This window comes from Montipora foliosa, chromosome 1 (genome assembly GCF_036669935.1).
Source record: "Montipora foliosa isolate CH-2021 chromosome 1, ASM3666993v2, whole genome shotgun sequence".
NCBI lineage: Eukaryota > Metazoa > Cnidaria > Anthozoa > Scleractinia > Acroporidae > Montipora > Montipora foliosa.
In genome coordinates this window covers 67,845,069-67,855,068 of record NC_090869.1, presented here as the reverse complement: position 1 = coordinate 67,855,068, position 10,000 = coordinate 67,845,069, and the positions used below count along the sequence as shown (strand labels likewise).

General features: G+C 40.7%; 1 protein-coding gene across 5 annotated transcripts in view; it reads right to left on the bottom strand.

The window, feature by feature from the left end:
- The window catches only part of LOC138006301 (DNA-binding protein RFX6-like), a 28,878-nt gene that overhangs the window by 57 nt on the left and 18,821 nt on the right, over positions 1–10,000 (bottom strand). For all 5 annotated transcript variants that reach the window (XM_068852558.1, XM_068852582.1, XM_068852548.1 and 2 more), the window contains 9 exons: positions 8,056–8,105; positions 7,678–7,778; positions 7,496–7,554; positions 6,849–6,990; positions 6,080–6,174; positions 5,860–5,977; positions 5,281–5,400; positions 3,894–4,540; positions 1–3,270 (listed from right to left, as the gene is read on the bottom strand). The exon at positions 1–3,270 is cut by the window's left edge and continues 57 nt beyond it. In XM_068852558.1, the coding sequence (XP_068708659.1) occupies positions 2,878–3,270; positions 3,894–4,540; positions 5,281–5,400; positions 5,860–5,977; positions 6,080–6,174; positions 6,849–6,990; positions 7,496–7,554; positions 7,678–7,778; positions 8,056–8,105 (1,725 nt within the window). In that variant the 3' untranslated portion in view covers positions 1–2,877. The remainder of the gene's footprint in view (positions 3,271–3,893; positions 4,541–5,280; positions 5,401–5,859; positions 5,978–6,079; positions 6,175–6,848; positions 6,991–7,495; positions 7,555–7,677; positions 7,779–8,055; positions 8,106–10,000) is intronic.

Here is a 10,000-nt window from a genome sequence, read left to right as displayed (position 1 = left end):
AGATATGTTTCTATTTCTCTCGTTACGTACAAACTGGAAATAGCATGGTTCATTAATTACTAGGTTTACTTTATCTCCTCGAATAGCAAACTGCTTGCAGCTATGCTGGAATACGATGATTAAAATGTCTACTTCGTACGTAAAAAACTGAACTAAGTAGACTCAAGCAAAGACGACGGCAAACACGACACGGTTTGTTGAAGTACCCGGCGTGTTTATAAAAGTGGACGATGCATCTATAGCTGGACTGGGAGAGGCGATGATCTTTGGAATGGAAGATTTCCTGTTGAACGCCTAACTTGTCGGATAGAATTTTCATACTGGAGGCGCATAATTGATTAATTTCGTCCGGACTGCAATTTAGAGTCATTTTAATCGCCGGTTGTCAAGACGGAAGAAATATATGACATATCACCTGTCTGGGACAAGCTTGAGCAAAACATTTTCCTCCGTCTCTCTGGTTTGTCTATAGTAGAGACGGGTACAAGACGACTGAAAGGATTTTTCGCTTTTGTGCGTCTTAAAAGACGCACTAAAGCTTGACTTAACAACACGTAGCAATCCACTTTAGTCCGTTTCAAATGTATAAATATTTCGTCTAGACTTAAAATGCGTCTCTTTTCCCTTTTTTGTACCAGACGAACTAAACAGACCCACGAAACATTTTTGCCCAAGTTCGTCCCAGACCCATTGTGCGTCTGCAGTCTAAAAACGGCTAATCAGTGTTTTAAGATTAAGAGAGACTTGCCAGTCAGCTGGAGGCGATGCATTCTTGCTCTTCATAAGTCAATGGAAAATCTATCATTAAACCTTATTTCGCTCAATTTAGTACTTGTCTTCCTCGATCACTGATCCTAACATGCACGAATTGAGGTGAACTCTAAATGATTGGTTTCATTGAGTTTGGGAAAACAGCAAATTTCAGCCCTACATTTGCGATTTTGCGCGAAAGCGAAGCGCATTTTCGCTATTCCTGATTTCGAACAGTCAGCATCGCACGATGGATGGCGTTAAACAATGCTGTTGCATCCTTCAGCCGGGACTTTTTCGGTCATTTACCGTACGTTGGCAGTTGTTTTGCAGCGGTAAACCGACTACGGTGTCTTGTGCGGTGCCGTCGTCGCTGCTTTAACTCCGTAAAGGGACTTGAAGATTTACGACGCGGCAAAATCAATAGCAATAGCAATAGCTTCTCATAGGCAAAAACAGGAACATTTCTTTCCCGCTGCCTGCATATCTGGAAGGTGGGATAACCGTCTCTCAAGTTCTCCAGAAACGAGAGCACACAACAGCAAATTTTGATTTTCTAACTTATTTTGAACAGAGTTCCCACCCATTCAGTTAGTGGGCAATTCGGCTAGTTTAAAAATCGTCGATTAGCAATGGTGACGTCATCGACGTTGCCGCCGTAGATCTTAAGGTCCGTAATATGTAACTTCATCACATATCGTTTTTAATTTTTACAAATGGGTATTAATTACAAAGGAGGTGATTAAAAATTATCTGTACTTATAACCTTTTGTTTGCAGAGAGAATTGTATCTTCTCAATTATATAATTTTTGTTATGAAATCTGATCACTAAATTTAAAAATATATTTCTGTATATTAATTAATCTCATGAAAACTGAAATGACATAAGAAAAGAAGTGATACTGATCGTAGGAATATGTATAAAAAAGTCTGAATATCAAACTCAAGCCTGGTTTTTTCCACAGAATTGCAGACGATCGCAGAGAATCGTAGATGGTAGATCACAAAACGTAACGGGATCACCTGCTAAGGATACTTACTTAACTTACTGAATTGATGGGAAAGACGGTTAATTACGGCCCGAGTTTCTTTTGTTCCTATTTATCACTCGATTGCAAAGAACAAGTGCTGCAAGTAAAACTTGAAAAAGCTATGTGCCGTAACTGACAGTATGAGAATTTAACTCTGGAACTTTTAGATTTAGCGGGCTGTACTATAGGGCTTGCTGAATTGGCCAATTGTCGCAGCAAATATTGTGATTATGCGACCATGTGGACCCACAGCAGACGAACAAGCGTGTACATTTTGGACGATTCCACTTACCGAATTGCAATGTGACACACTTCCCCGGGATCGTTTACGATTTATTCTATAACCCTCTGTGCAATCGTCTGCAAGTTACCGTGATCTGGTATCTTAAATAAGCGATCGTCTGCAAACATGTGGACTACAGCCTTTATAAGATGTGCATGCGTATTCTATACGTCTAAAACACCTTCACATGAAGGAATACTGGTGAATGATTACAATCGATATCAGATTCAGATTCATCCCCAACCTAGCTTTCATTTACTGTTGCAAATTGTTTTTCGATCTTACGGTTATTAAAGAAGTTTTTTCTTTCAAAATCAATGCCACAATGCGACAACTGAGGAAGCTTCACGTGGAGTCGCACATGGAGTCGAACACACTACCGAATGAATCTCATTCACCCCAGAATAAGCAATCAATTAGGACTTCATTGGCGGCTTCTTTTTGAGTTAACCTTGTCAAACTTCGTGGAAGTCTTTTCTTTTCTATGTATCGTTGGTGCGGAGTGATATTGTAAACGGTCCCAAGGGAGAGAGTAAAGAGAATAATAAAATATACATTCATCGGCATGAATTGCAAGGACAAAAGGAATGCGAGTAAGCGCAACCGAAAGAGAAAGTGTCTACGCTTGGATGTATGCAAAGCTCACTTGCTAAACGAACCGTCTGAAGAAAATTGAGAAAAGGCAAAAAGCAACGCTTAAATGAAAGACGAGAACATTATGTGAAGTACTATAATCATAGAGAATTGTAAAAATAATTTGTTTTTAGAATCTTTTTTTTACAGATATAAGAAAATACCTTCATGTCTAGTACTTATATGGCTGCTTCTGTAAGAAGCGAGTTTATGGAAGGAAGAATTCCTGGTTCATCGACGCAATCCATTTTTTCCAGCTCACAATCTCCATTGAACAACTTGTGAACAGTCATATTAATGTACTCATCATTTTCATCAGCATGTTCCCCTATCCCAACTGTTTCATCAATTATTCCACTTGCGTCAGTGTATCCTAGGTTACAGGACATCATGGGCACTTCTGCGCTAGTTGTCACGTGGTCAATATGGTTGCGTGACCCTTGATGCGTGACAGGCATACAGAAGCCCTGTGTTTGGTGAATGTACTGTGTGCTTGCCGTGCTCATCATTGTTTGGTAGGGTAATGGAGTGGATGGCCCGTTTTGGATGTAGTCTGGATTGCGATCAAAGGACTAAGAAAGTAAACACATACGGATATTAAGTAAAAGGTTGTCTGGAAAATTTTGAAATTTTCGCTTACACTTTTAAAGGTGGGACCCGTTTCTCGAAAGTCCCGAAACTTTACGGGCCATTTTCGGGGTGTCAAAATTTCCTTTGTATTTCAAGAACGGAGAGGATTTAAGTCGTCAAAGTTCAAAGTTATTTTTTCTTTTTGTTACCTTGAAAACACGTTAAAAGATCGGCTCTCAAAAATAAGCGGTTATAGCAGTTTCACAAATGGCTTTTCGGGACTTGCGAGAAACGGGCCCCTGGTCAGGTAAACCCGCGTAGCATGGATCAACACTGAACTGTAGAGAGAATAGGTGCAGTTAACAGTAGCAAAATCACAGCCTGAAAAGTTCAGACTTGAATGGGATTTGAAGCGATTACTTCTGCGTTACCGATGTAGAGCTCTACCAATGGGGTTATTTCGTATTGCCGCCGGGAGCTGGTCACTTTGTAATTTCATCATAAGCCGGTAGAAAATGGAGATATTTTAAGTGTGGAATATGTGAAAGTATATATTTCTTGATTCTTGTTTGAAATCTGCCTATAGAAGTTGAACAATACCCACATAAAATTGCATTGCACTTACGTTGTTTATGTAGGAGCTGCCGTTCGTCATCAGAGTCTGGTACCGAGTGGGCGCTACAAAGCCACCCAATCCACAGTTGTTGAAATGCTGCGCCACTAAGCTGTCAATCACATCAGATGAAGGGTTCAAGTCCCCATTGGTGGAATAACCCCATGCCTGCTGTTTCTTTTCCCCGAGGGCCGTGTACGTCACTTGAGAGAGGAGGTTGTTTCCAAGAACGTTTCTGGACAGCCCCGACGTGATGGCTGGGGAAACTGGAGGCGTAAGCAAGGGAGCTTGGGCCATACCATTGTGACCAGGAAAGAAGTTCTCCTTCGGAGATGGCATCACAAAAGCAGATGATTCTAGTGGCGTTGGAGGGAAGCCATTTATTGCCGAGGGTGAAAGCTGTTCGCTCATCACAGAGCATGCATTTAGCCGGTTTGTTGACAGTTTTTTGAGCCTTGGTTTCATGCCATTTGGGTGGTCACGAGACTTTGCCCGCTTAAGACGATTGGTTGGCTTAGAATTGGGCTCAGGCTCTACAATGTTCACTTTTGGAGGCATTTTACCGCCATTTAGAAGCACGCTGTTGGGAACAGTAAACTTTGTTTTTGTTACAACAGTCTGCACTCGAAGAGGAGAGTTATCTTTGTCAACTCCTTCCCCTGGTGAGCAAAAATCACAATGATATTAAAATCTACGAAATATGGAAGTGATCATCGCGCTTAGCTGGACAATATAAGCAATGGGCTATTTCCGAGTTGCTGTTTGTTTCGGTTTCGAAGTGAGTCTTGATGCTCAACTATTGTAAGGGAAATGAGTTGATTTGCATAAGAGAACGCACTTCATTTCCATTTGTATGGCTGTGCGTGCACCAGGACTCGCTTTGAAACTGAGGCATGCAGCAACTCGTAAATGGGCTATTGTCTCCTATAAACACCTGAAAATTTCAGATCAACTGGATTCGGATTCGAACCCAGTTGGGAGCATGTCAATTTGTTTAGATAAGTGCGACGATCACTTTTCCCTTTCGTCTACACATAACCTGCATTTCAAATATACAGTTCTTTCATTATTAAAATCCGCCAGTAAATCGGCTTTGTAACATGCTGATCATATGAATGAGCTAACCGCCGTACTATTTATGATTCAAAGACAAATCTCTTCATTCCCATCTCCCTCACACACGCAATCAAAGAAAAACAGTGGATTCTGTATAGTATGAAATAATGACTAGACCATTTGTGCTGCTAAATTTTGAATACATGACAATATCGGACTGAAATCGTATATACAGAAATTCACTGTCTCGATGTTGTCCTCGAGGCCTCCAGAAACTATAAGAAGCCCGGCGCTTTTATACCTCAAAGACGGAAGGGAATTCGCTCCTTCGTTAGTGGCTTACCCATTTTTAAATGCCGATCCAGCATTTCCTGTAACTTTTCTTCCGTTTCATTGCAGAATTTTGTTTCGATAACGAGTAACATGTATTCGTCAAGAAGCATCCTGATCAGGTGAAATGAACCTGTGTGACGATTAACAAAGGAAAGGTGAGCTGACAAATATCGCGAAAATGTAGGACATTTCCCGTAGAGTGGACAAACTCAACTTATTTTGTTTCCGAGATTAGATAAGAACAAGAAAACTAACCAATGACTCATTGGTTAGTTTTCTTGTTCTGATCTAACCCAAAATGGCTGCAAGACAGTTAGTATTCACATCACTCGCTGAATTTACGCTGGTGCCGGCCTTAGGAAGAGGAGAGGATTCTAACATATAGCTACAAGAGGGGAACTGAGACATTTGTGTTAAAATGGCTCGAAAGATACGAAATCAGTTTTAAAAACTGACTATAACATGAGAAAAGAAGGCACTATGTGTTCTAAGGGAACATATTTTTAATATTTGTACTTGATTTATTCACCGATACAGGTGTACCGTAATCTGGTTGAAAAATGATCGGTAGTTAAATTCTCAAACTAACCAAAGTAAGATGACGCGTTAAGAGTCAAATTATGCATAAGCCTCGCTCCCAAAAATGACCATTTCAAGAGGAATTCCTGGGCTCTAGTTTTGAACTCGTCACCAGCTTCCTCGCACGGCTGTTAAAGAAATGAGAAACGATTCGTAAACACATCAGAAAGAAAAGGCAAATACTCGTGACGAACGGAAATCAGGTGCAAATTATGCAAAAACCCACTCACCCTTATGATTTTCGTTTCAACAAGATTGTCCAACCATTCTACATAAGACTCTAATGGCGCTTGCTCTCGTAACAGCTCAAGAAAATCTTGAAGAACTAAAGATTAAAAATAAGTTAATCACGGCAATCAGTAATAACAACCTAAGGGGACGCATCCTACGGAACGGTTTTCACTGCAATAAAGCTTAGAGTGGGAAAGCTTGTGTCAGCGCTCGCAAAACGTTTAAATTGGCTGATAAAGTAGTTCATGAAGCCAATCATAATCACTTGCAATGAAAATACGGAAGCCAGGGCGAAATAACCACCGACAACACTTGAAAACAGCTCGATGTTGTTCATCAGTGATGAATGCATACCTCATTGTCACGCCAGACACTGATGGGTGCACTGTTGTAAATTATAAAATAATTAGGATAGTACGCGCACTCTCATTGATCAATAGCTGTGTTTAGATGAGAGTATGGAAACACGGCTTTGACATCACAGGAATTTTGATTGGTTATATGCCGTCAGACGCGCGATTTGATTGGCTGGCAGGAAATATGAGCGTGTGTCAACAAAATCTGTTTCAATCAAGAATTCTCCTTCATCTGTTTCCTTCACTCGGGGAAGTTGGGAGATTTCTCGACAGTTATGCATATCCTTGACTGCGTCTCGGGTTTGCATAACTGTCTCGAATTCTCCCAACTTCCCCTGGTGTTTAGATGAGGCTATGGAAACACGGAAAACGTCCTCTATTGCTTAAATGGCAATATTGTAGCTTTCCTTACATTCTCTGTCGAATCCGTCATCATAGTCCTTCTCTGTCTTGGTTTGAGCGGGTAGCCTTCCACTGTTCACACTTTCAAGTTTCTCTAAATCTTTAACCATATGATCAACGATTTCTTGGTCAGCCAAAACGGGACGAGAGGTCTTCAACACAATTCAGAGTAATATTCTTATGTTAGATTCCTCTAAAAAGCTCTTTCAGCCGAGAAAGAGGCACATTACTTGAATGTCTCCTTGGGCGTCAATGCACTACAGAAAGAGGAAACGAAGAAAGAGGCTCCCCTGTGTATGGCTCTGTATCGATAATATGTTCATCAGTTCTGCTTTGGCAAAAAATACTAGTTATCTTCCGTTAAGAGCTGATATTGGTTCGGAAGATTGGAATAACTTGATACATGTATGGAAATCAGGGAGGTGAAAATGAACCCAGCTACCTTAAAGCCCCGCGCGCGCAGTTTGAGGATATAACTATAATAACGGCTAGCTTGAGGGGGAACGGAAAGGCAGTGCTCTGGAATCGAAATATCGTTCGAATAAAAGGAAAAATGACTTTCCATGGATTATCAGTGTGATTAAACATTTTAATGGAACGTCGATCAGCTTTTGTTAATTTGATTCAACGGCAATTTCGATCAAACGTAAACCTAACCTGTGCAAGATGAAGAAAGGATGTTTGTCTTCTCAATGATTGAACAAAACGTCTAACAGCTGAAGAGGAAAACGAACAAAAAAGTGTGAAAACTGACAAAACCTTTTCATGCATTTTTATACTATAAAATGAACATAGAAAGTTAGCTGCACGCAAAAACATTTAGAAGGAAGGTGTCTAACCTTGTATCTTCCCCATTTTTAGATACTCTGGCAGTTCAACAGTTGCTGCTAATACCCAGGACTCAAGTTGCCTTGCAAATGTCCTGATGTCGGCCAGCAGGCTGGAAAAGAAAAATATATAGCACTTGTTAATCGCAATACACAATGCTGGCGAAGAAATACAATACAATACAATACAATACAATAAATACTTAATTCACCGCTCCCTTCGCAGTTAACGAAACGACGGAACAGAACAGCAACAACAACTGTTAAGAATCCCAACTGGCCGAAGGCATACCAGTTGGCTATTTACAAGTGCAGCTGGGAAGTTGAACCAGGGACTACCAGGATCTAATTCAACGAGTGGTCAGAGCGGGTCTTAAATTTTTAACTCACCCTTCAGGGACATCTTGCATTGTTGAAGGAACTAAAACATCCATGAGAACCTAAAAGAAATTCAACAGAGACTTCAGGCGTTGTTGTACTGTGCAATTTTTCGTGCAACTTGTTTCGCAATGCTATTTCTTCAAACGTTGCCTCGTTTCGATGATCACATGAGGTTAAAGGAACGTTTTCATTGGCTGGTGCCGCAAACCGTTGCGACAGAATTAAGTTGCAGATGCAACACACTGTGCAATGCTTAAAAACCAGAAACCCATAAGGGTTGAAACGTGTAACGTGCGTTCACAGCTTCCGAATATTCAGTGCGATCTGATTGGTTGAATGTTTCAGTGCTAAGTACCATATTTGGAAACCCCTCGTTCTTGTTGTTCCAAATATGGTACTTAGCAAATTCAATATTCAGAAGCTTGTTTCCCAGCACACAAGGGGCCGTTACACGTTTTAACCCTTATGGGTTTCTGTAAAAACTCAATTCTACTTTCCGCAACGGTTTCTGCAACTTGTCTCGCAATGGCGTTGCGAGACAAGTTGCACGAAAAATTGCACAGTGTAACAGCGCCTTTAGTATCGCGTTGATCGAAATTTGGGTTTTTCAATTTCCAAAAATCAGTGAGTTTTTTTGTATCTTAAATCATTTATTGCCTCACGCTGTAGAGACAACTTAGAATAAGAAAATGTTTATGCTTCTCTGACAAGAGAGGCAACGTGGCTTTCGTTTGCTGTTTCACGTGAAGGCGATGAAGAGCCGGTATCTCTCTGCGTATCGCAAAAATTGTAAAGTGTCATTCTTATTTTCTTTGGGTTTACAACATTTAAGAAAGAAGGGCTATGACAGGGGCTTCGAATCACGGACTAGCCATCCTTCATCAGCATGAGTTTCTTGATTCCCTTGAGGGCCGATGATTTTTCAACCGTTTACTCGAGTTATCCACTCTCCTTAAAAACCTACTCGAATTGATATCTCAAGTGTTGCCAATTGGCGCCATACCCAAAAATTCATTGACGCTAAAGTTCATTTGTTATTGTCAGTCAGTTCTTTGGCAGTCGACGACGGTAGGGTCTTCAATAACTGTATATCGCACAGAATGCCGAGACGCATCCAGGACTTGGTTGCCCAGTGGCTAGACAATAAAGACCAGAAAAAGGCCGACGACGAATACACTTTTTAGAGATTACATGCTTCGTACTTGTGTTTCATTGTGGTTATCACATGGCTTTTGTAGATAAGACATCGGTGGAATAAATGAGACATTTTTCAAGAGTTACAAAGCGTGGATTTTTTTTTAGTCGTTTTCCTTCTCTGAATTTGGTCTACAGTCAACTCTCTCTAAGACGGACACCGTCGGGACCGGCCTCAGCTGTCTGTCCGTCTTAGAGAGGTGTCCTACTTATAGAGAGTCGACGTAAGATGACCCCAGGAATTTTAAGATAATAATGCTGAACCTGTGCACAGTGAATACGCGTCTGTTTAAAGTTTGTTTTAAGTTATTTACTTGAACGAAACCTACCTGTTTCAGATTACAATACAATTCGGTTGTCACCTCCAAGTTATTTTTCGGATGGGACAATGAATGATTTCATTTTAACTTGTACTGTATGTATTCCGGCGACAACTCAAGAGCTGTCAATTGAACGTCTGGTGTTAAAGAGTCACGTACAAGAATTTTTCTTCCCAAATCGTAATTTGCGGTCACATTCAGCACCTCACAAATGTCCGTTTACGATTTCAAAGTGTCCGTTGTCCGTCTTATGGAGGTGTCCGTCATATAGAGAGTTTGGCTATAGTAAAATGACTAAGAAACGGCCGGGACCAGCACCAGGTGTCCGTATTATAGAGGTGTCCGTTAAGAGAGAGTCGACTGTATTTTACAGAAAATATTGTACGAGAAAATATTTGGAAGTAGACTTTTCTCCCATTTAAATGTCCTTCTAAGGTTAA